The sequence below is a fragment of the Solanum verrucosum genome, unplaced genomic scaffold (genome assembly GCF_900185275.1).
Source record: "Solanum verrucosum unplaced genomic scaffold, falcon-dt-bn FXZP01000222.1, whole genome shotgun sequence".
Lineage (NCBI taxonomy): Eukaryota > Viridiplantae > Streptophyta > Magnoliopsida > Solanales > Solanaceae > Solanum > Solanum verrucosum.
The window spans coordinates 370,793-398,402 of record NW_026020027.1 but is presented as its reverse complement, the minus strand read 5'-3'; the positions used below and the strand labels follow the sequence as shown (position 1 = coordinate 398,402).

Here is a 27,610-nt window from a genome sequence, read left to right as displayed (position 1 = left end):
CTTTAACTGCTGACTAAATTTGGATTCACGCTGGGAAGTCCGTAAGGCGCTAATGTGATGGATACAGTACAGGTCCTTATTAAACATGGAAAGAAACATGGCTGAGGAAAACAAGAAGAATCTTGTGTTTATTGAAGAGGTGACTACCAATGTTGATGAAGTCCAAAACAGAGTTCTTCATGAAATCCTCACTCGAAATGCTAACGTTGAGTACTTGCAATGCCTTAATCTGAATGGTCGTACTGAAAGAGAGGCATTCAAGAAAGTCGTGCTTGTCATCACCTACGAAGATATTCAGTCTGATATCAACCGTATAGCCAATGGCGATAGATCTCCTATCCTATGCTCCCAGCCCATATTCAGTCTGATATCACCTACGAATGTTGTTCCATTGCTTGTGTCCAGGAACCCAATGTCCACTTGTTGGGATATATACTATTAACCATATGTTTAAATGTAGTATTTATTATAGAATAATTATTTATTCAGTTCTAATACATCAAATATTTAGTCAAGGTATGTTTTGATAAATTGTTGGTGATAATTTAGGTAGGAAACGCGTAGAAAACTTGCAAAAATGTGATACTTCATGTGTGTTTTTGACCTTTATCTCTGTAGTAGTACACTATTAAAACGGAGATGCACATTTTGTAAAGACAAACCTTGTCAAGAATCCAGAGATGGGTTGGGAGCAGAGGATTGGAGATTTATCACCATTGGCTATTCGGTTGATATCAGACTGTATATCTTCGTAGGTGATTACAGGCATGACTTTCTTGAATATCTCTCTATTGGTGTGACCATTGAGATCATGGCGCTGCAAGTACTCAACGTTGGCATTTCTAGAGAGGATTTCCGCAAGGACTCTCCTTTGGACCTCATCAACATTGGTTGTGACCTCTTCAATGAACTGAGGACACTTCTTGTTTAACTCCACGATACTACAATCAGAGGCCTTCTTCAAGCTGTTTGGTACCTCAGGTATAATTCTTTCCATATTACTGAAGACCTATCTGAGTCAATGATTTGTTACAAAAGGTGAACAAAATGTATATATAGGTTCAACTGAATCCAGTATTTACTCGTAAATATATCACGTCCATCTTTTTTGAGCATTGTCTCTGATAGTACAAAAATATGTTTCACTACGTATAAATCTTCCTTTTGATAATTTTGATCTGGATTTGGATCAAAAGTAATCTAAATCTGTGCTCATAAGTCACAATTATCTTGTTTTCTTTTTGTTTATTCTCAGGTACAACTGGATTCTGAAATGTGAACTATTAGTTGATTAATATAACATTAATTTATTTAGCAAATCCGAATTTGTGATGCGATGTGCTCATACATCCACGCGTTGTGCTCTTACCAGTAGACTAATGCCTTAGGCACTAGAAGTATGTTACCATTTACAGAAAGTTGCTGTTTTTTTCTTCTTTCTGAAATGCTTTTAATCTATGGTAACCTGCCCTTTTCATGAGCGGAGAAAGATAGAGGGGTGAGCCTATTATCACCAAGTTTCTAACCATACGTCATTGACCCTCGAATTTTTTTTCGATTATCAAAAAGAAAAGAAATGTACAAATCAACAAAGAATAAAAAACAACATGGCCAGATCATTACTTAATTGCAGAAAGTTGCAATAATAATAATAATAATATTTCCCATCTGTCTGACATGTTTTTTTTAAAAAAATATACATGTTAAGTTTTGACAAAAGATATGGTCAGATAATCATTTACATGTGTTTAACTTTATTTTTCCCCTTCTAACCTGGTGTTCTGTGCCAATATTGGAGCTCCGGATTTGCAATTTGTAGGCCCTATTTCTCGGGGCGGCGCTCCCAACAAGATTTCTTCCCTTCTAAGGCTCAAACCTAAGACTTCTGATTTAACTTAAACTTCTTCACCTTAACTACAAGTTTTTATAGACACACAAATTTTATGGCATATTTCAGATAAAATATTATTTTGTTATTGGTAGCTAGTGTAGTGTATTAGTTGTGTGGGTTAACTGCTCTACAAGTTGTTAGTATTATATTAGTGATATGATTAGTTAAATGGTTAGTACAACTATTGACCTCTGTGTTTAGGTACATTATTTCTGTAAAAAATTATTTAATCAAGTTCATGAAGAGATCAAGTCTATGGCTTACTTTGATTTCTATTATCACAATCAGCTAAACTCTATTTTGTTAGTTTCCACCCAGTGTCCGGTACCACAGTTACAGGTCCTTATTAAACATGGAAAGAAACATGGCTGAGGTAAACAAGAAGAATCTTCAGTTTATTGAAGAGGTGACCACTAATGTTGATGAGGCCCAAAGAGAGTTCTTGATGAAATCCTCACTCAAAATGCCAACGTAGAGTACTTGCAACGCCTTAATCTGAATGGTCATACTGATAGAGAGACGTTCAAGAAATTCGTACCTATTATCACCTATGAAGATATTCAGCCCGATATCTCCAATCATATGCTCCCAGCCAGTATCTGAATTCTTGACAAGGTCCCACCTTTTAACTTTTTAGATGAAAAATGAGCATACTTTTCTAATTAGTAGATTACTACTCCCTCGTTTCAGTTTCGATTTATATGATGGTGTTTGACAACTGATGTCTTATGAAAGATGCAAAGATTCGTGGAACTTGTTGTTTTGAACATGTCGTTGACATTTTTATGGATATAAAAGAGTGTCACTACGGGTGAAATTATAAGTTAAATCATTTCTGAATAAAGAAAGTTGTCATTCATTTTGTAACGGACAAATAAGGAAAAAGTTTCTCATTATGGTTTTGTAGTTCTTGTAACTGAGTTCGAAGTCCTTATTATTTGCTGAAGGGTGATTTTTTTGTGTAGTTCTGGGACGTCGGGAGGGGAGAGAAAATTGATACCAACAATAGAGGAAGAGAACAGGAGGAGATCACAGCTTTACGGCCTTATAATGTCTGTGGTGAGCCAATTTTTTCCAAATTTGGGCAAGGGCAAAGGAATGTATTCATGTTCATAAAGTCTGAAGCCAAGACCCCCGGAGGATTATTAGCTCGTCCTGTTTTAACTAGTATTTACAAGAGTCGTCATTTCAGAAGCAGAGATAGTCCTGCGTCGCCCTACACGAGTCCAATTGAAGCCATTTTCTGCCTAAACTCTAACCAAAGCATGTACTCCCAAATGCTTTGTGGCCTCTGCCAAAATAGAGAAGTCGTCCGTGTTGGCTCTGTGTTTGCATCCGCCTTCATCCGTGCCATATGATTGTTGGAGGATCACTGGTCTCTAATATGTAACGATTCTGAACGGGAACCATTAACAACAAAATTACAGATCCTTCAGTGAGAGAGGCTGCAATGAAAATCCTCAAACCAAACTCGGAGTTGGCTGATTTCATCGAGGCTGAATGCAGCAAGGATTCATGGCAAGGGATCGTTACTAGGTTGTGGCCTAATACCAAGTACATGGACGTAGTCGTGACTGGAGCCATGTCTCAATATATACCAACACTGGATTATTACAGCAATAACCTCCCTCTCGTTAGTGGTTATTTTGAGTTCTTAACAATTCACAGGGGCAATGAAATCATGGAGTCTATCTCCACGCCCACGCCGCTTAATGAGAAAAACAAACAACAATTGGTCAATTTGGTTGATGTTGAAATTGACCAGGAGTACGAGCTCGTTGTTACCACGTATTCTGGTAATTTGCAATTGCCAAATGAAATGTTCTTTGATACATTCTTTCTTCCATATATATATTTTCCAACATGTGTTCTAATGCTTAGATTTTCAGGACTGTATAGATACAGGATGGGTGATGTGCTCCGGGTTGCTGGATACAAGAACAACGCGCCTAATTCAACTTTATATGTCGGGAAAATGTGATCTTGAGCATCGATTCTGATAAGACTAATGAACTTGAGCTACAAAATGCAGTGAAAAATGCAACAAACGATCTGATGCCATTCGATGCACATATAATCGACTACACCAGCTATGCCGATACTGCTACCATTCCAGGCTATTATATCCTGTTTTGGGAGCTAAGCGTCAATGCCTCTGCCCCAATTCCTCCTTCAGTCCTTGAAGACTGTTGCCTCACCATTGAAGAATCTCTCAGCAGCGTCTACCGCCAGGGTCGTACGTCTGACAAATCCATCGGGCCTCTAGAAATCAGGTTAGTGGAAACAGGTACTTTTGACAAGCTCATGGACTATTGCTGTACTAGCTTATTAATTGCTTCCATTAATCAATACAAGACGCCACGGTGCGTTAAATTTGCACCACATGTTGAGCTATTGAATTCGAGAGTCGTGTCGAGCTACTTCAGTCTCGTGTGTCCGAAATGGGCTCCTGGAAGTAAGCACTGGAACAACACATATTGAACTATCTGCGGATACTTACAAGCAGTGGTAGAGACCGATTTTTCACTAACAGGGTTACGTTCGTGATCTACTATATATACCTAAAGAGAAGTTTGATTGTTGTGTTGAGCGACTTCGATCCCGTGTGTCCGAAATGGGTTACTGGAAGCAAGCAATGGAATAACTGTTGGTGGATATTGGATGGTTGTTACGTAATGTTTCTTAATGTATCATATTATATCATATAACATTTCTTAATGTATCATATGATATGCTTTACATGAGTCGAAGGTCTATATGTCAAAAACAACCTCTATACCTTCGTAAGGTAGAGATAACGACTGCGCATACACCATCCTCTCAAACCCCACATGTGGACGATAGGTTGTTACCAATTAATTTATAGCCTTAAGCTTCCGCATGACGCTTTAATCACTTTCGAACCCAATACTGATGTCTTATCAAAGGTACAAAGATTCTTGGAACTTGTTGTTTTGAACATGTCATTGACATTTTTGTGGATATAAAAGCATGTCACTAATGGTGAAATAGAAAGTTTAAAGTTAAAATATTTCCGAATATTCAAGGTTGTCATTCATTTTGTAACGAAGTAATAAGGAATAGTGTCTCATTATGGTTTGACATACTACATAAATGAGCCCTTAGACACATGAGTCCTACGTGCCATAATACACACAGGACACCACATAGGATGAAAATTGTCATGTAGGATGCCATGTAGTACATGTTGTGTCTATTTGTTCAACTTTATACAAGTTTAAGTGTCTACTTGTGCACACCTAAAGTTGGAGTGCATAAATATGAGCTGAGGCCAAATTAAATGACGTATTTATGTATTATCCTTGTGGTTATGTAGTTCTCGTAAGTGAGTCCTAAGTCCTTAATATTTGCTAAAGGTTTGATACCAACAATAGAGGAAGAGCACAGTAGGAGATCACTGCTTCACGGCCTTATGATGTCTGTTATATATAGTTTCATAATATATGTATTATATTGTGTTATTTTGATTAATGTAATGTTTGAATACATTATATCGATTTATGTTGTTATGTAATATTACACATCATTACTTTGAAGGATAAACCTACAAAATAAAAATAAAAATAGAGTACGAAGTATAGATATAATAAAAACCTTGGATAAAATAGAATTCCTAGACAATAAGCCAAGAGAAAACGAGAAATAAAAATTAAGATAGCTACAAGAGTGATACATAAGAAGGTTTATCTTGAAATTAGAAAACTTTAAAAATATATTGCTTCCACAATTAATTCTAATTCATTACTGGCCTTATATATAGAGTGGACTTAAATTAATTGAGTAATTAATTAATGCTTTCTTTTCTTTGGCCTACACCTAACAGTAATTAATGCTTTCTTTTCTTCTATCACATGTAACATGTTCTTTAACAAAAATGATATTTTATTTTAAATTTTCATTTTACAATTAATAATATAATTTATAATTATAATAAATATTAATAATTTTTTGTTTGAAATTACATCTTTTTTATCATAATTATGGAGGATATTTTTGTAAATAAATATTTTTACAATGCATATGATTTTTAATACATCAAACCAACAATGCATAAGAAATAATCTATGCACAACTAATGCAAGCATTAATAATACACTCCGTTGAGCATTACTTATATACACTTTACCAAACGACCCTTAAGGAGTACTATAATTTATATCTGTCTATCTATTTATATATTTATCTATTTTTCTATCTATTATATATATATATATATCTATATCTATGTGTCTATCCATATATATTCTATATCTATCTATACTATCTTAAAAGTATGTACGCCTAACTTGAATGTTAAATTACTACAATACCTCTTACTAAAAACACTCAATTTAGTATGTCTTTTTATTTTATATTTATATTTATTTATATTATATTAACAACAGACATCTTTTCACATTGAAGAATAGTGGCTTTTCTGAAAGGTTGTGACTTTTATAATAAGACACAATAAATACCTGTTTATACTACTATTTGTTGGCTAAAAAAGGGATAAGGCACAAGTACCCCCTAGACTATAACCAAAATTCCAGAGACACACCTTAACTGAACTAAAGTCCTTTTACCTCCTGAACCCATTTTTTTTTTGTAATTTCATTCACCTTTTTAGCTTATGTGACATCCAAACATCTCCAACGTGCATCAATTGTGTGGAGTCACGGAATGTGCCACGTAAGCCAAAACGTGTATAAAATTACAAAACAAATGAGTTCAAGAGGAGTAATAGAACTTTAGTTTAGTTAAATTATGTTTCTAAAATTTCTATCATACTGTAAGGGGTACTTGTGTCTTTTCCAAAAAAATAATATCAACGAGAGGTGGATATTTCACCAGCAGTGCATGTTGTAATATAAATAAAGCAAAGCCTTTTCTCCAGAGTTTAAACCAATCCATAGCAAAGGACAAAAAAAAAAAAAAAGACTTTAGAGGTATTCCTGGTAAATCTCTTTACTTATATTTAATCAAGTCATGAATTCTAATACCTTTATATCTGATAGTATTTTTTTTTCGACCTTCTTTTAATATTTTACTTGAGTCGAGGAATCTTTATTCTTTTCAGATACTATATGTGGAGTTTGTTGTTATTGAAGTCTAAGTATTTTTTTTTAATATTACTTTTATAATTGTATTTTCAATGCCAGTTTAGATATGCTAACTTAATTGATCAAGACTTGGATAGATAAAGGGGGATAATGCATAGTACCCTCTAAGTTTTGATCAGAATCCCTACGACACACCTTAATTTAATGAGGGTCCTACCACTCCCTTAAACTCATTTTTTCTGTATTTTTGTGCACCTTTTGTGTGCTGACGTGACACCTTCAACCAAATAAGTTAGTTACGTTTGTACAACACGCGTCCTCCGTGTAGTTATTTTTTAAATTTTTTAATAGAATTTAAATTTAATTTTTTTAAAAAAAATCTCTCCGTGTAGTTATTTTTTAAAATTTTTAATAGAATTTAAATTTAATTTTTTTAAAAAAATCTTCTTATTTTCTTTATCTTGTATTTAAATTAAGTCAAAACACGTAATTTTTAAAGATATTTTTGCCTTGTATTTCAACTTTTTTTCTTCATTTTTTTTTACCTTCATTCATTGTTTTCTCTTCTTCTTTTTTTCCATTGAATTTATTTATTCTTCGTCTTTCCTTTTGATTTGATTTCAAATTTAATTTCAAATGTCGTGTATTTAAAATAAGTTTTGAAGTGAAGAAAATCAAATATAACATAAAAAAAATTAAAGGACACTTTTTTAAAAAAAATAAAAAAATACACATGTATTATGCCACATATAGAAGCAGACCCACCTTTATCAGTGGGGGTGCACGTGCTCCCGTTAAGTTCGAAAAAAATCATTTGTATATATGTATATCTATTTTGAGAAACTGGCAGAAACTATGATCGATATAATTAACAGTGCACCTATGAGGAACATATCAGTGCTCTTGTGCTGCTGGTACAAGGCAAAGAGGCCACCTGCAAGACTAGGGTTTGAATCTAGCTAGAGCCTATATCATTATTGTTATTTTAAGCACTTAGAGATCATATTTGGTGCACCCAAAGTTTTCAAATTCTGGGTTCGCCTCTCGCCATATAGCACTCATGTTATACAAGTTAAAGTGTCGACTTATGAATATTCAAAGTTGGATGACAAATTGTTACAAAATATAAAAATGTAACATGATGCAAAAGATATGTACATCATATGCACTTTAATTGCTGACTAAATTCGAATTCACGCTGGAAAGTCCGTAAGGCGCTAATGTGATCGATATAGTACAGGTCCTTAAAAGAAACATGGCTGAGGAAAACAAGAAGAATCTGGAGTTTATTGAAGAGGTGACTACCAATGTTGATGAAGTCCAAAAAAGAGTTCTTCATGAAATCCTCACTCGAAATGCCAACGTTGAGTACTTGCAGCGCCTTAATCTGAATGGTCATACTGATAGAGAGACGTTCAAGAAATTTGTGCCTGTTATCACCTATGAAGATATTCAGCCCGATATCAATCGTATAGCCAATGGCGATACATCTCCAATCCTATGCTCCCAGCCCGTATCTGAATTCATTTCAAGGTTCTTCCTTTTTACCTTATCAAATTAGTAGATTAATATTCCCTCGTTTTAGTTTTGATTTATATATATGTAGTTCTTGTGAGATTCCTAATATTAATGTGCAGTACTGGGACGTCGGGAGGGGAGAAGAAATTGATACCAACAACAGAGGAAGAGCACGGGAGGAGACTTCAACTTTACGGCCTTGTGAAGTCTGTGGTGAGCCAATTTTTTCCAGATTTGGAGAAGGGAAAAGGAATGTATTTCTTTTTCATAAAGTCTGAAGTCAAAACCCCCGGAGGATTATTAGCTCGTACTCTTTTAACAAGTGTTTACAAGAGTAGTCCTATCAGAAGCAGAAATAGTTATGTGTTGCCCTACACGAGTCCAATTGAAGCCATTCTCTGCCTAGACTCTTACCAAAGCATGTACTCTCAAATGCTTTGTGGCCTCTGCCAAAACAGAGAAGTCGTTCGTGTTGGCTCACTGTTTGCATCTGCCTTCATTCGTGCCATGCGATTCTTAGAGGATCACTGGTCTCAACTATGTAACGATATCCGAACAGGAACCATTAACAACAAAATTACTGATCCGAAAGTGATAGAGGCTGTGATGAAAATCCTCAAACCAGACTCGGAGTTGGCTGATTTCATCGAGGCTGAATGCAGCAAGGATTCATGGGAAGGGATCGTCACTAGGTTGTGGCCTAATACCAAGTACGTGGACGTAGTAGTGACTGGAGCCATGTCTCAATATATACCAATGCTTGACTATTACAGCAATAGCCTCCCTCTTGTCAGTACTGTGTATGGTTCCTCGGAATGTTCCTTTGGGATCAACTTGAACCCCCTTTGTAAGCCCAGTGAAGTATCTTACATGCTTATTCCCACCATGGGCTATTTTGAGTTCTTACCGATGAACAGGAGCAATGAATTCATCGATTCTATCTCCATTTCTACGCCGCTTAATGAGAAAGACGAACAACAATTGGTGGTCGATTTGGTTGATGTCAAGATTGGCCAGGAGTACGAGCTCGTTGTTACCACGTATTCTGGTAAATTTCATTGCCAAATGAAATGTTTTTTTACACATTCGTTTTTTCCATACATCTTTCCAACATGTCTGCTAATGCTTGGATGTATCCTTTCAGGACTATATAGATACAGGGTGGGTGATGTGCTTCGGGTTGCTGGATACAAGAACAACACGCCTCAATTCAACTTTATACGCCGAGAAAATGTGATCTTGAGCATCGATTTTGATAAAACTAATGAATTTGATCTACAAAAGGCAGTGAATAATGTAGCAAACAATCTGATGCCATTCGATGCACGTGTAGTCGATTACACCAGCTATGCAGATATTGCTACCATTCCAGGCCATTATGTCCTGTTTTGGGAGCTAAGAGCCAATGCCTCTCCCCCCATTCCTCATTCAGTCCTTGAAGATTGTTGCCTCACCATTGAAGAATCTTTTGACAGCGTCTACTGCCAGGGTCGTACATCTGACAAATCCATTGGGCCTCTTGAAATCAGGATAGTGGAAGCAGGTACTTTTGACAAGCTCATGGACTATTGTTGTTCTAGCTTATTAGGTGCTTCCATCAACCAATACAAGACGCCAAGGTGCGTTAAATTTGCACCGCTCGTCGAACTATTAAATGCGAGGGTCGTGTCAAGCTACTTCAGTCCCGTGTGTCCTAAATGGGTTCCTGGAAGTAAGCAATGGAACAACACCAATTGAACTATCCGTGGATACTTACTTCACAGGCAGTGACAGTGGCAGAGGCAGAATTTTCATCAACAGGGTTACATTCGTGATCTACTACTATATATTATATACCTAAATAATAGTTTGATTGCTGTGTTGAGCTACTTCGGTCCCATGTGTCCGAAATGGGTTCCTGGAAGCAAGCAATGGAATAACATGAATTGAACTGTTGGTGGATATTGGATGGTTGTACGGAACGTTTCTTAATGTATCATATTATATCATATAAAGTTTCTTAATGTATTATATGATATGCTTTACTTGAGTCGAAGATCTATATGTCAAAAACAACATCTATACCTTTATAAAGTAGAGATAAAGACTGCGCATACACCATCCTCTCAAACCCCACATGTGGACGATAGGTTATTACATGGTTAGTATGATTGTTAGTTTTGTATATATCGGCTTCGAGACAAGATGATAATAGTCGAAATGAAAATGTTGAAATTGATGTATCGGAATATTACTAGGTGAGATTGGATTAGGAGCAAAGTTATTCGGAATAAGGTAGGAGTGACCTTTGTGACAGACAAAATGAGGGAGATGAGACTGAGAGAATAGCAGAAGAAAAGTATAATTCGGAAAAACTTTTTCTAGCCCAAGATCGTTAAATAAAATCGGAAAATTCAACTAAAAGATGAGGAAGCTAGAACAGAGAAGGAAGATTTTGGAACAATTCTTGAATGCTTTGAAATGTCTTAGTTTTGAGTTGATTACAAATGTCTAATGCCAGTGTATTTTTTGTCATGTAGGGATGATTCTAGATACTAAGAATCTGGACTACAAATATCTAATTATCTCAAACATCTATAAGAAAAAACAAAAAAAATTAATAATGAAAAACCTCTTTCCCAACAGTTTAAAAAGAGAGTTTCTTGCTAAATCTTTTTACTTATATCTTAGTTAAAAATAAAGAATTACTACTATAGCTCAATTAAATTTTGTTTTTAACTTGAAATTTGCAGCATTATTTGAAGACCAGTGGTGAACTCTGTGTTTAGGTACATTATTTTTTTTCCTAATTTTATTCATCAAGTGATGGAATTAATCCTTTATGTCGGTTATTTCTTTTTCGATTTGCTTTATTTGATATGAAGAAGGTGGGTTAAGGTCTGTGTATACTCTACCCTCTTATCCTACTTGTGGAATTACACTCGCAATGTTGTTTTTTTGTTGTTGAAATATAGGCTTGTTTTTTACCTGATTTTTTTTTATAAAAAAAATGTTCTTTTATAATCGTGTTGTCAAAGCCAGTTTGGATATGCTAATTCTGTCTATCAAGACTTGGACATATAGAAAGAGATCTTGACTAAGTAGCTTTAGCTCGGAACTTGTATATGAGTTAAAATTTTTACTATAAGCAAGCAATTTTATTTCGAACACATTAAATCAAATGAGGTGAGATTAGAATCGTGAACTAGAATCTAGCATACAAAGTTCAAATCTTAGATTCGTCTATATTGTTATCGGTATAGAATATTAAATTTCGAACATAATTACTAGAACTTGAGGTTGCTGCCCTTGACATGATGCAAAACATATGCACTTTAATTGCCACTTATCACTATGATCAGCTTAATCTCTTTTTCTGTGCAAATTCTATTTTTTGATTGCCCATTCAGTGTCCGGTACCTGCATTGGAGCCAAATTAAAGCTGGTTCAAGCCGGCTCTGTGCTTGCATCTTCTTTCATCCGTGCCATGCGATTCTTGGAGGATCACTGGTCTCTACTACGTAACGATATCCGGACAGGAACCATTAACAACAAAACTACTGATCCTTCAGTAAGAGAAGCTGTGATGAAAAGCCTCAAACCAGACTCGGAGTTGGCTGATTTCATTGAGGGTGAATGCAGCAAGAACTCATGGGAAGGGATCATCACTAGGCTGTGGCCTAATACCAAGTATGTGGACGTAGTCGTGACTGGAGCCATGTCTCAATATATACCAATGCTCGATTATTACTGCAATAGCCTCCCTCTCGTCAGTACTACGTATGCTTCCTCAGAATGTTTCTTTGGGATCAACTTGAGCCCCCTTTGTAAGCCCAGTGAAGTATCTTACACGCTCATTCCCACCGTGGGCTATTTTGAGTTCTTACCGATTCACAGGAGCAATGAATTCATCGATTCTATCTCCATTCCCACACCGCTTAATGAGAAAGATGAACAACAATTGGTCGATTTGGTTGATGTCAAGATTGGCCAGGAGTACGAGCTCATTGTTACCACATATTCTGGTAATTTTCAATTGCCAATTGAAATGTTCTTTTTTCCATGTCTGCTAATGCTTGGAAGTATCCTTTCAGGACTGTATAGATACAGGGTGGGTGATGTGCTTCGGGTTGCTGGATACAAAAACAACGCGCCTCAATTCAACTTTATACGCAGGGAAAATGTGATCTTGAGCATTGATTTAGATAAAACTAATGAATTCGAGCTACAAAATGCAGTGAATAATGCAGCAAACAATCTGATGCTACTCGATGCACGTGTAGTCGACTACACCAGCTATGCAGATACTGCTACCATTCCAGGCCATTATGTCCTGTTTTGGGAGCTAAGCGTCAACGGCTCTGCCCCGATTCCTCCTTCAGTCCTTGAAGATTGTTGCCTCACCATTGAAGAATCTCTCAACAGCGTCTGTCAATTTTCAGCTGAATGCTCCTCAAAGTGAGAGAGTCTTTCCATTATATAGAGAAAATAAAGATTACACATCCCTAAAGATCCGCCAGTCCTATCCCTAAAGATCAGCTATTCTATCTATACAAATCTGCCATTGAATTCCTCTAAATCTGCCTTGCTATCCCTCCAAATCAGCTATTCTATCACAATATTTATTCATATGATTCTACAACAAATGTATATGATCATGCTAATTTATATTACTATATAATTACATTAATATTACAATCATTTAGTTGTCTATCATGCTAACATCCCCCCTCAAATTGATGCTGGTGGATCAAGAAGCATCAATTTGCCTACTAGAAACTGATGGCGTTGCCGTGCCATGGATTTTGTAAACGCATCAGCTATTTGAAGATCACTGGACACATGTGGAAGAGTAATGACTCCTTTATCTACAACTTCTCGTATATAATAACAATCCACTTCGATGTGTTTGGTCCTCTCATGAAAAACTGGATTAGTAGCAATCTGAATAGCACTTGTATTGTCAGCGTGGAGAGGAGTAGGATGAGAGTGGGGAAATCCAATCTCAGCAAGTAATCCACGAAGCCATACAACCTCGGAACAAGCAGTAGACATGGATCGATATTCAGCCTCTGTTGAAGATTTTGACACGCGATCTTGCTTTTTACTCTTCCAAGATATCAATGACTCTCCAAGAAACATGCACCAACCAGAGACTGAACGACGAGTATCAGGACATCCCGCCCAATCAGAATCACTAAAAGCATTAAGACGAATAGGAGAACCACTTGGAAAGAACAATCCACGAGTAGATGTTCCTAGAAGGTACCGAATGATGCGACGAACAGCCACCAAGTGGAGATGACGGGGAGCTTGCATAAATTGACTAACTTGTTGAACTGCAAAAGATATATCAGGCCGAGTAATAGTAAGGTAATTTAGACTCCCAACTAATTGTCGAAATATAGTTGGATTAGGAAGAAGATCGCCTTCCTCACGACGATACTTGACATTCATTTCCAGTGGAGTATCTACGGAGGAGGAAACTTGAAGACCAGCCAAAGAAATCAGATCCTGAGTATATTTGTGTTGGTTTAGAAATACACCTGAAGCAACATTATGAACTTCCAAACCCAAAAAATAAGTAAGAGTACCAAGATCTTTCATATGAAAAGAATCTTTAAGCTGCTGTTGGAGGCTAGTGATTAGTGAAGAATCAGTTCCTGTGATAATAATGTCATCTACATACACCAAAAGAAGAACACAACCTGTAGATGTTTTCCGAAGAAACAAAGATGAGTCATATTTGCTCTGCTCAAAAGAAAATTGTAGCAAAGTAGACCGGAACTTATCAAACCAAGCTCTTGGAGCTTGTTTTAATCCACACAAAGACCGCTTCAACTTGCACACATCTGATGTAGGCGATGAGAACAAACCAGGTGGAGGTTTCATATAAATATCTTCTTTAAGATCACCATGGAGAAAAGCATTTTTGACATCCATTTGATAAAGAGACCAGTTTTGTGAAGCAGTAATGGCAATAATAGTTTGTACTGTAGTCATTTTGGCTACGGGTGCAAAAGTCTCCTCATAGTCCACCCCATACTCTTGTCTGTTACCAAGAACAACCAATCGAGCTTTGTACCGATCAAGAATTCCATCAGAATGAAGTTTGATTGAATAAACCCACTTACATCCAATAGGGCGGACATGAAACAATGTCCCATGTGTCATTTTCTTTAAGAGCCAAAAGTTCTTCCTCCATTACTTTCTGCCAACATTCATGCTTGGAAGCTTGTGAGTAACAAGATGGAATAGATATGTTGGATAAAGTAGAGGAAAAGCCATACCAATTGGGAGTACGCGATACTCTTGTAGATCGCCGAGTAGGCTCAAGAGGACCAGATCTTGAAGAATTCTCAAATTCTTGTTGTGGTGCAGTTTCAGGCAGCAGATCAGTGTCGGGATAGGGTAAAGTTGGCCGACGTCGTTCATACACAAATCCAGGTTTAAACCTCTTAAAAGAAGATGATAAATCCTCAAAAGTAGGAAGAAGAGGAGAAACAAAAGATGAATCTACAATCGTAGGAAAGAAATAGTGATTCTCAAAGAAAACAACATTTCTAGAAATACGAAATTTGTGAGAACATGGATCATAACAAATAAAACCTTTTTGTGAAGTACTATAACCCATAAAAGCACATTTAGTAGATTGTACAGAAAGTTTATTGCTTTGCGAAGGAGGCAAATGCACAAAACAAACACAACCAAATGTATGAAAATCACTATAGTTAGGATTTTGGTGATAAAGACGAAAATATGGAGACTCAAGATTTAGCACTTTAGATGGCAATCTATTAATTAAATAGACATCAGTAGACAAAGCTTCCACCCAATATTTAGATGGTACAGATGACTCAATCAATAAAGTACGAAAGACATCTAAAAGATGCCGATTTTTTCGTTTAACAACTCCATTTTGTTGTGGTGTATATGGGCAAGAGTGTTGTGAGACAATCCCTTTGTCAAGCAAGAATTTTTTGAATTCATAAGACATATATTCTCCACTAGAATCAGATCTTAATAATTTGATGCATGTAGAAAATTGAGTCTCAATGTAAGCCAAAAATGTCTTGAACATGGAAAATACCTCAGATTTGGATCGAAGAAAATACACCCATGTACACCGACTATAATCATCTATGAATGTCACAAAGTATTTGAAATAACCATGAGAAATAATTGGTGAAATTCCCCAAACATCACTATGAATGACATCAAAACACTTTGTAGCACGACTACCAAAATTAGGAAAAGGAAGAGTTTTACTTTTGCCTAATTTACAAGTAGAACAATCAATGGAAGCAACTGAAAATTTGTTTTTATTTCCCAATAAACCAGAATTTGATAAATGAGACAACACAACAGAATTTGGATGTCCTAGACGCTTATACCAAACCTCAGTTTTACTAGCAGTAAAAGTACAAGCAAAAGATAAAACATGAGGAATGGAAAAGTGTATAGGAAACAATCGTCCAACTTTAGGCCCCTTCGCGATTATCGTCCCCGACACCTGATCCTGCACAAGACAACCATTACGAGAAAAATTCGCATCACAATTGTTATCTACCAATTGTCCAACTGAAATAAGACTAGTTGAGAGCTTTGGTGAAACAAAAACATTCTTGAAAGTTGGAGTAATTTCCCCAACCTTGGTAATGGGTAAATTACTACCATTGGCAATCTGTATTTGTGATGGACCTTGATACTTATGAACATTTTTTAGGATGCTCGTTGAGTTGGTCATATGATTGGAAGCGCCTGAATCAACAATCCAAAAATTAGATGTAACATCATTACCTTGTAATCCCAATACTGAAAAGGTTGACACGATCATTTGTTGTACCATTTCAGGAGTAAGAACTTGTCCTGAAGATGGGTTATCATCAGTGGAACCATTTATCCTAGCTTGAAAAGCATTGATCCTACGATTTTGAGGGCGCGTGGGACACTCTTTGATAATGTGTCCTTGTTGTTTACAATAATTACAGAACTTCTTGCTACAATTGCTAGCAATATGACCATATTCCTTGCAACTGTAGCATTGAGTTCTGCTCATATCCCTGCCCTTTCCTTTACCTTGAGCAACAAATGCAACAGTGACATCATTTTCTTTCTTAAAAGCATTTTGTGTGACAAAACGTTGCTCTTCACGAAGTAATTCCCTAAAGCAAACATCCAAAGAGGGAGACGGGTCATGATTCATCAAGTTAGAGCGAACACTCTCAAAGTCGGAGCGTAATTTCATCAAAAATTGGTCTCGCTTGCTTTGCTCATGAACTGCTTGAATCACTGATAGGGATTCAGTAGGTATTTTGGCATAGACAATATCTGTAAATGCAGCCCATAAGTTTTGAAATCCAGAAAAATAATCTTGAACATAAAGACCTCCTTGAGAGTAATTAGCAATTTCATACTCCAACTGAAAGCGTCTTGCGCTATTATCTTGGTTGTAAACCTTTTGTAAGTAATCCCACATGGCCTTAGCTGTCTTGTACGGCTTGAGATTAAGAATAATAAGAGGGTCAATTGACCGTAGAATCCATGTCATCACCCGAGCATCTTTAATCTTCCATTCACCTAGCTTTGTTGCATCAGTAGGAGCAGGATCGCTTCCATCTATATGGCCCCATAGTTCTTTGCCAGTGACAAACAACTGAAATTGAAACTCCCAAGAAGAATAATTTTTTCCAGTGAAACGAACACTGAAGGATTCAACAGGAGTCGTGGAAAGGACAAAATCCCCTATTTTGACAGGAGTAATTAATTCAGTGATACTTTTATGTAGTTTGAAACATGACTCAAATATATCAAGTGTGGAGATTTATACCTTGGTAAATGGTTGATTTTACATCACAAAAGGCAAGCACTGGTTTGTCACTTTCAAGGCTTTGTAACATTTGACCTTCGATTTGAGCGAAGTCTCCCCATAAAGTCATGATTTTTCGATCATACCTATATATGTAACAAAGAATATTTTTATGATAAATGTTTATTAAAGTGAAATATTTATATGTAGGATGCCTAGAAAGTATATGTTACCTTTCGTTTGTAACGATTACTTCACGTCTAATGTTTCGTCCTTCTCCAGTTAGTGCTGTTACTGTGAGTAAAATACAGACCACATCTAAACAAAACAATGTGTTACAAAATACTGATTTTGTTTATGTATGGAGCAAACAACAAACATTTAGTGAAATTTACCGAACAAACTCCCATTAGTGATTTTTTCTGCTTCATCAAATGAAATAAATCCATTCGAAAATTGTTCAGTCTTAAATTGGCTTTTGTCCTCAATGACATCTGTGTTGTTCATAAATGCTAGTTCGAGGTCCTAATGCACATATAAGAAGTTTGGTTTAGCTCCATTTAATTTTCCATTTATAATGTAGTAACTTTGATTAAGTTGAAAAGACTTGTTCCATGCATGAACATCTTTGTTGAAAAGAGTCGTTTGTATTTTTGTACCCTGTGGTAAGGACCATAATCATTACAATCGCAAAAGAAGTCAACATATTAAGTAATGAATATAATAAAATATTAAAATAGAGTTACCTCTTCGTCGACTAATATCAGTTGCCAACGAATACCCTCACCATTTGCATTTTTATACTCTTTTGTTAAACTCCGTCGAATGACTAAGACTTTAATCACCCATTCTGTTGCATATTTCTTCAACTTACTAATTGGTAGGCACTGATTCTCGAGCTCTTCCAGACTTGTCATTGTATTGTTGTAGTAGCTAGGATGTACTACTACTATGTATATTTGTGACGTAGATGCTATTTATTTTTCTATAATTAGTGTTCTTTTGGTCTAACAATAAAGATGCTTCGGAATATAATATTCACCAAGCATAAACTAATTCTTCTTTTTTAATTTTAAAACCGAGCAACTACAACTAACAATAGTATAAAGGCATAATACATATATTGACCCCTAAACTTGGCTTCAAATTTTAACTTTGACCTCCAACTTTCATAATGCACAAATAGGCACTTTAACTATCCAAAACTTAAACAAAAAAACACTCGGATCCTACCTGGCAAAATGCGTGAAATACACTCAAATTAGGCGCGTCAGATGAAAAAATTCAGGGGGTCAACAGTAAAAAAAGTACTGAAAGGACAATTAAACCCTTTTTATATTTTTTTCAACAATTTTCCCCTCTTTTTTGCATTATTTGTTGTTTACTGCAAAATGCAAGTGACATTTAATAAAAAATTTTGTTATTACGAAAAAAAATTATAATGAAGTTTTTTTTTGGCAAGAAGGAAAAAGGAACACGTGTAGTACTAAATTTTTTTTTTGAGATTCAATCAATTTTTTTTGTCTTTGAAATATTTCTAGCTGTTAATTACTGTAATTTATAGTACTTTCTAAGAAATTTTCAAATAATATATATTATTTCATTTGTCCGAATTTATGCGTCACCGGTAAAATTTGAAGAGTCAATCAGATCTTTTATATATTTTTATATCTTTTAAATATTTAAGTAATTAATTATCGTGATTTATAATATTTTATACAATTATTTAGTATGGTAAAAGAAATTTAAAAGAAACACGCAGCCTTCAATAGTAAAATATGGGTCCCCCTTTTTTTTTACAGGTTGACCTCCTGCCTGTATAGTCTTTTTTTGTCCAGAAGGAAAAAGGAACACGTGTCGACCCCAACGTCCTCTCTATTACCGCTTATTATATTATATACTAGTGATGAAGAGCCCGTGCTAATAATTAATTTAAAAGTTAATTTTTAATTGACGTTAAATAAATAGTTTAAAATTTTAAATTTGAATAAAATTTATATATTTATATGGTAGTAAATGTTCATGTTAACTCTAAAATGAATACATCACTATTAATAAAGCTTGAAGTTTAAAGAAAAATCCTTAAATGACCAAATAACCCTTAAACTCAATTGTAATCACAAAAAGCATACATGTCCACGGTGTGGTGGCAGATTCATCAACTAATTTTTTGTATGTTTTTTCAAAAATATTTTAGTTGCTAATTTGTTATAATTTATAAAAATCATTAACGTCATTTTCGAATAACTTATAGTATTGTTAACTTTCAATAATATATATTGTTCCATCTATTCAAATTCATGTGTCACCGATAGAATTTCAAGAGTCAACAAAAAATTTTCTAAAAAAAATATATTTTAATTATGATTTATAGTACTTTTAAATATAACGTATAGTGTGTTTGTAGGCTCTTATTAGATTGAAAAAATATTTTAAATTAGTAATTATTGTAATTAATAGTGTATATTACGTAATTTTCAAATTTGTAATAAATTTTTTTAAATATTAAGTCTAATAATTTATAGTATCTTAAATGTAATCTTTGAATACACATAAATTAAAAAAAGAAATAAGACAAATAAATTATAAATTGAATAATTGACATTTTCAAATATTAATTTACCACAAAATGAAAGTGAAGGAAGAAGTTGTGAGGCAAAAATAAAGAGAAGGGAATGGAATTAGTGAGGTGGGGTCCATATCCATTAAAATAAATGCATGGCAAATTAAAAAGGTGTCAAATAGACAGGAAAACGGGCCCACATGCATTGAATAGTTGGCAGCCATTGAGTGGGTCACTAATACACGTGGCAGCGCTTGCCTTTCACGCTTTTGGCTCAAAAAATCGCGTGTTTATTTATTTAAAGGTAGGATAGTTAAAGTGCCTATTTGTGCATTATGAAAGTTGGAGGTCAAAGTTAAAATTTGAAGCCAAGTTTAGGGGCCAATATATGTATTATGCCTAGTATAAATATCACATTAAATGAAGCAAGTTAATCCAAGGTGGAGAAATGTTACCAATTTTGGTGTTGCCGAAAGGAAGAAACTTGTTAAAAGTAGTAGAACATGAAGAGATAATAAACGTAATTTCAAATAGAAGGAAATCAATAAAAATGTAACAAATTATTATAACGGAAGTATTGCAAACGTATCGGCCTCAAAACGGAAGAGTCCTTGGTGGACAATCTATTGGCATATAACAAAAGTATTTCAAACGTTTCGACCTCAAAGCGGAAGAGTCCTTGGTGGACAATCTATTGGCATATTATGGCAATAGCTTTATTTTGTAACAGCTTAACTTGACGCGAATGCTATATTTTCTACTACAGCAGTATAGCTAATAGCAGTTTATTTAATTAGAGATTTGGAGATTAGGTATTTCTTAATGTAAGGTATAGATTTGTTGTGTGAAAATAATATCTTCTTCGAATTCTGTATGTTTCTATTTTTTGGACAGAATTATGGGTTACTAAGAATGCCTGAAGGCTAAATTCCCTATATAGTTTAATTGTTCTGTTAATAAAGGAGTCTTTGTTGCTGATTTTCACTCAAACTCCCACTTCATTGATCACTACGCTGCACCTTTGGACAAGCCTCTAAGTAACTCTGCTATGTCTGTTTTTTGAATAGCTATAAAACTACAAAGACTCAAGAAAGCAACTAGAATGACCTAGAACAAAATTCCCAGGAGGTAGCCAAAAACCAAGATTTTCAATTTTTTTTTAAAAAGGAACCACAGATGACTCTATGAAACAAGACAGCCAAGAGAAGGCTCTAATACCATGTCAATTTTCAGCTGAATGCTCCTCAAAGTGAGAGAGTCTTTCCATTATATAGAGAAAATAAAGATTACACATCCCTAAAGATCCGCCATTCCTATCCCTAAAGATCAGCTATTCTATCTATACAAATCTGCCATTGAATCCCTCTAAATTTGCCTTGCTATCCCTCTAAATCAGCTATTCTATCACAATATTTATTCATATGATTCTACAACAAATGTATATGATCATGCTAATTTATATCACTATATAATTACATTAATATATACAATCATTTCGTTGTCTATCATGCTAACAACGTCTGCCGCTAGGGTCGTACGTCTGACAAATCCATCGGGCCTCTTGAAATCAGGATAGTGGAAAGAGGTACTTTTGACAAGTTCATGGACTTAATCAATACAAGTGCACCGCATGTTGAGCTATTGAATTCGAGAGTCGTGTCGAGCTATTTCAGTCCCGTGTGTCCAAAATGGGTTCCTGGAAGTAAGCAATGGAACAATACAGATTGAACTATCTGCGGATACTTACAAGCAGTGGTAGAGACCAAATTTTCACTAACAGGGTTACGTTCAAAGAGAAGTTTAGGTTCCTGGAAGCAAGCAATGGAGTAACATGAATTGAACTGTTAGTAGATATTGGACGGTTGTTACGTATTGTTTCTTAATGTGTTTCATATGTTCAGTCACACTTGGTGCTTTGCTTCTTCCAAGTTACTTCACGGGTGCATTCGTTTAGCTTTCACTCTTCAACAACTCTGCTCCAATTTCATATCTATAAAAACATGCTTGATTTCTTGCAATAATCTTTTGTTTTGGGCGTTGAATATGCTATAAGTTCACGACACATTATGCTCTGAGGCATCAGATCCATGGGCCAATAATACACACGAAAACCAAGAATAGCGCATAATTTCTAAAAGTTGGCTCGTAAATGTGGAAATATACTTGGAAAAAATAGTGGGACTGTACGTAATGCTTCTCCAACTCATTATCGAGGTCCTCATAAAGTTTTTTCAAAAAATTATTTTGGAAATTCAAAGGTGCCAGATTTATGGGCTAATACACACGGAAAATCAAGAATGTCGTGTAATTTTTTAAAGTTGGCTTGTAAATGCGAAAATATGTCTGGAAAAAAATGGTGGGACTGTACGTAATGCTTCTCCAACTCATTACTGAGGTCCTCAAAAAGTTTTTTTTAGAATTTTTTTTTGGGTGCTTCTGAGGCGCCATATTCATGGGCTAATACACATGAAAAACAAAGAAAGCCGCATAATTCTCAAAAGTTGCTCGTAAATGCGAAAATATGCCTGAAAAAAATGATGGGATTGTATGTAATGTTTTCCCAACTTATTACAAAGGTCCTCATAAAGTTTTTTTAGAAAAAAATTTGGGGTGCTCTGAGGAGAAAGATCCATGGACTAATACACACAAAAAACTAAGAAAGTTTCAAATTCCTAAGAATTGGCATGAAAATGCGAAAATATGTAAAATGGTGGGACTGTACCCGTAATTCTTCACCAACTTATTAAGGAGGTCCTCATAAAGTTCTTTTAGGAAAAAAAATTGGGTGCTTAGAGGCGCTAGATCCATGAGCTAGTATAGACGGAAAAAAAAAAGTCGCGTAATTCCTAAAAATTGACTAGTAAATGCAAAAATATGCCTGAAAAAAATGTTGGGACTGTACGTAATGTTTTCCTAACTCATTATGGAGGTCTCATAAAGTTTTTTCAGGAAAAAAATTTTGGTGCTCCGAGGCGCCTACACAAAAAAATCAAGAAAGTGGTGTAATTCCGAAAAGTTGGCTCGTAAATGCAAAAATATGCCTGGAAAAAATGGTGAGACTTTACGTAATGCTTCCACAACTCATTACGGAGGTTCTCATATATTTTGAATTTATTTTGGGTGTTCTCAGGCGCCAGATCCATGGCTAATACACACGAAAACCAAGATAAACGCGTAATTCCTAAAATTTGGCTCGTAAATGTGAAAATATGCCTGAAAAAAAGTGGTCGAACTGTACGTAATGCTTCTCTAACACATAAGAGGTCCTCATAAAGTTTTTTGAGAATTTTTTTTGAGTGTTCAGAGGCACCAAATCCATGGCTTATACACACTAAAAACCAAGAAAGTCGCGAAATTTCTAAAAGTTGACTCGTAAATGAGAAAATATACCTTAAAAATCTCCCGTGGCTTAATAAATGAGTTCAAGCAATTTTTCAAATTATAAAGAGAATGATTTCTGTTTGAACTAATTAACTAACAAAAACAATCAACTTATTAGACAATATTAAAATTGTATAATATTATTTGTTGAAATTTATGCTGAAGACTAAATGGTGATGGTGCACTTTGTTACATGTTGAACCAGAAGACCAGATCATTTTTCACCTAATACATATTTTCCTTCTTTTGTTTAATGGTGCACTTATATTATTATATATATTTTTTCCTTCAGCGGTGCACCTACCGTTTCATTCATCAAATTTTAGTATTATTTGTTATTTTCAGTTTCAGTTATCATATTATTTTTTGTCGATATTATATTATTCGCTTCTTAATTTATTGTCCTGGACATGATTTTTTCGCTACTATATTTATTTTACATAATCTTTTTGATATGCTTTTACTTGGGTGGAAGATAATCCCACGTGTGGAAGATAGGTTGTTGTTGCAGTATTGGAGTGATGGTAAAGTTGCCTCCGTGTAATTTATAGGTCATGAATTTGAACCGTAAAATCAATCATTAATACTTGTATTAGACTAGATTGTCTATGTTACATACAATCATTCCTCGTATCTTACTAATACAGAATGTTATATGCATCGAACTGTTTTTTTAATATAATATATTTAAATTAAAGATAATTTTTTTAAAAAAATCAATGAGATGTGGATGTTTTACTCGTGTTGGGTATGTAGCAAGAGTTAATGGGAAATGGAGGGAAGATGAAAGAGGAACTTGAAAAAGTTGAGAACTTGGAAAGTTGAGAACTTGAAAAGTCCTCTTATGCTTTATTGAAAAGACATTGAAAAGACATTTGTCCCTCATCGGTGGTGGAAAGAAAAATATGAGAGTTTAAATATAGAAACACTACTATTAACTGTTAAAAGGGTTGGAAAGAGGGACCCCCCTCGCGCCGTCGTCTTCGGCTTCGGATTTGGATTTGGATTTGGAAAAATGATCGATCGAGAGATTATTTTTTGGACAAAGTTTGTTTTAATTATTTTAGTTAATTAATTATTTAATTAATTAAATGGCCAACGTTTTAATTAGTTAATTAACCGATTCAATTAATTAGTTAATTGGCCCGACCCGACTCGGATCCACGCGCGACCCGTTTTATTTAAATCTTTCCCGTTTTATTTGAATTTCCCGCCATGGGAAGTGACTGTTCTGAAAGGGTTGCAACTTTCAGAAACAGCCATGACCATTTGAAAGGTTGCAAACTTTTATGAATGGTCGTGTGGATTCTGAAAGGATTGCAACCTTTCGGAACCAGTTCCTCTTGCCTATAAATACATTGATTCCTCAGACTTATTCCTTACAAATTTTTCTGATTTCTTCTTTTACTTCTGCACAAAATTTCTTCGTGTACTTTACTGTTGTTGAGTGGTTCGCTGACACCAGAGTTTTGGGTATCAATACACTGGTGATTGAGATCATTCTATCCTGGGAGGACATATTCCAAATCAAACCACGGATACTAGAGGGGAATAATTTCCTTAAGGGGACACTGTGCATTCAGTGGGCTTGATCTTTTTCTGATTCTGTTTTTTCAGATTGTGATTGATAACAACTCGTAGTTCACGTTGCAAGAAAAACATAATAATAACATCTTTATCAACAACTTCATTGCTAAGAAAAACAAAAGTTGTTTAATGCAAAACCATTAGAGAGTTTGCTGGTAATCTCTTTACTAATTATTTCTTAGTTTAAAATAAAAATTTACTACCAATTCTCAATTTAATTTTGTTGTTAACTTGAAATTTGCAGCATTATTTGAAGATCAGTGGTGAACTCTGTGTTTAGGTACATTATATTTATTATATCTTCTTAGAGTTGCTTCTGATATGCTTTATTTGATATGAAGAAGGTATATATGTTGTTGATTTTTTACTAAAAATTCTTTTATAATCGTGTTGTTTAGGCCAGCTTGGATCTGCTAACTCTGTCTATCAAGACTTGGACAGATAGAAACAGATCTTGAACTTAGCTTTTATTTTATTATTTACTCCCGTTGTTCCATTTTATGTGACACCTATTTTTTTGGTCCGCCCCATAAAAGAAGTCAATATTACTATAATTTGAAACAATTTAACTTTAAATTTGAGTCTTTTTTTTTTCTTAAATACTGTGTCAAGTCAAATGGCGTCATATAAAATGAGATAGAGGGAGTAATTTTTAGAGTGTGACTTATGGGTTTATGTGAACTAAGTAGCTTTAGCTCGGACCTTGTATATGAGTTGAAAGTTTCTCTATAAGTAAGCACAAGCAATTGATTTCGAACATAGTAAATCGAATGAGTTGTGATAAGAATCATGAACTAGAATCTAACACACAAAGTTCAAATTTTAGATTCGCCTCTATTGTTATTGATATGGAATCTATCTTAGTTGAGTCGCTAATTAAATTTCGAACCTATTACTAGCACTTGAGATCGCCATCCTTGACTTGATGCAAAAAATTTACTTGACATGCATGATCTTTGATCGCTAGTTATCACAATGATCAGCTTAATCTCTTTTGTGCACAAACTCTATTTTTTGGTTTCCACCGGATGTTCGGTACTTGCATTAGGGTCTAACTAAATTCGAATTCACGCCAGGAAGTCTGTAAGGTGCTAATGTGATCGATACAGTTACAGGTCTTTATTAAATATGGAAGGAAGCATGACAGAGGAAAACAAGAAGAATCTTGAGTTTATTGAAGAGGTGACTAGAAATGTTGATGATGTACAAAAGAGAGTTCTTAATGAAATCCTCACTCGAAATGCCAGCGTAGAGTACTTGCAACGCCTTAACCTCAATGGTCACACTGATAGAGAGACATTCAAGAAAGTCGTGCCTATCATCACCTATGAAGATATTCAGTCCGATATCAACCGTATAGCCAATGGCAATAGATCTCCAATCCTATGCTCCCAGCTCATATCTGAATTCTTTACAAGGTCACTCCTTTTTTTACTTTTCAGATGAAAAATGAGCATACTTATCTTAATAGATTACTATTCCCTCGATCAGTTTTGATTTATATGATGGTATTTGACAGCTGATGTCCGATAAAAGTTACGAAGCATCTTGGAACTTGTTGTTTTAAACATTTCGTTGACATTTTGTCATTAAGAGTACAATGAGAAGTCTAAAGTGGAATTGTTTGTGAATATGGAAAGTTGTCATTCATTTTGTAATGGACTAATAAGGAAGAAGTATCCCATAAAGTGGAACAACGGGAGTATCTAATTATGGTTTTGTGGTTCTTGCATGATTCCTAATATTTGCATTTTAATGTGCAGTTCTGGGACGTCGGGAGGGGAGAGAAAATTGATACCAACAACAGAGGAAGAGAACGGGAGGAGACATCAACTTTACGGCCTTATGATGTCTGTGGTGTTCCAATTTTTTCCAGATTTGGGAAATGGCAAAGGAATGTATTTCATGTTCATAAAGTCTGAAGCCAAGACCCCCGGAGGATTATTAGCTCGTCCTATTTTAACTAGTGTCTACAAGAGCAGTCATTTCAAAAACAGCACGCCCTATACGAGTCCAATTGAATCCATTCTCTGCCTAGACTCTTACCAAAGCATGTACTCCCAAATGCTTTGTGGCCTCTGCCAAAACAGAGAGGTCGTCCGTGTTGGCTCTATTTTTGCATCCGCCTTCATCCGTGCTATGCGATTCTTGGAGGATCACTGGTCTCTACTATTGCCAAATGAAATGTTCTTTTTTCCATGTCTGCTAATGTTTAGATTTTCTTGGATGTATCCTTTCCGGACTGTATAGATACAGGGTGGATGATGTGCTTCGGGTTGCTGGATACAAGAACAACGCGCCTCAATTCAACTTTATACGCCGGGAAAATGTGATCTTGAGCATCGATTCTGATAAGACTAATGAAACTGAGCTACAAAATGCAGTGAAAAATGCAGCAAACAATCTGATGCCATTTGATGCACGTGTAATCGACTACACCAGCTATGTCGATACTGCTACTATTCCACGTCAGGGAGCTAAACGTCAATGACTCTTCCCTGATTCCTCCTTCAGTCCTTGAAGAGTGTTGCCTCACCATTGAAGAATCTCTCAACAGAGTCTACCGCCAGGGTCGTACGTCTGACAAATCCATCGGGCCTCTTGAAATCAGGATAATGGAAACAGGTACTTTTGACAAGCTCATGGACTATTGCTGTACTAGCTTATTAGGTGCTTCCATTAATCAATACAAGACGCCACGGTGCGTTAAATTTGCACCACATGTTGAGCTATTGAATTCGAGAGTTGTGTCGAGCTACTTCAGTCCTGTGTGTCCGAAATGGGCTCCTGGAAGTAAGCAATGGAACAACACAGATTGA

The 27,610-nt window shown here is 35.3% G+C and overlaps 1 protein-coding gene and 1 pseudogene across 1 annotated transcript; both read left to right on the top strand.

The window, feature by feature from the left end:
• Positions 1–85: 85 nt before the first annotated feature.
• Positions 86–27,610, top strand: LOC125821107 (indole-3-acetic acid-amido synthetase GH3.6-like; annotated as a pseudogene).
• LOC125821324 (indole-3-acetic acid-amido synthetase GH3.6-like) lies at positions 8,210–10,209 on the top strand. Its single transcript, XM_049500736.1, has 3 exons — positions 8,210–8,487; positions 8,592–9,520; positions 9,617–10,209. The coding sequence occupies exons 1-3, from the start codon at positions 8,210–8,212 to the stop codon at positions 10,207–10,209; spliced, it is 1,800 nt and encodes a 599-aa protein (XP_049356693.1).

Bases quoted from the DNA above. Each gene is read 5' to 3' on its own strand.
- LOC125821324 (XM_049500736.1), top strand. From the start codon at position 8,210: ATGGCTGAGGAAAACAAGAAGAATCTGGAGTTTATTGAAGAGGTGACT. The intron at 8,488-8,591 runs GTTCTTCCTTTT...ATTAATGTGCAG, and splicing joins GTATCTGAATTCATTTCAAG to TACTGGGACGTCGGGAGGGG. The intron at 9,521-9,616 runs GTAAATTTCATT...GTATCCTTTCAG, and splicing joins CGTTGTTACCACGTATTCTG to GACTATATAGATACAGGGTG.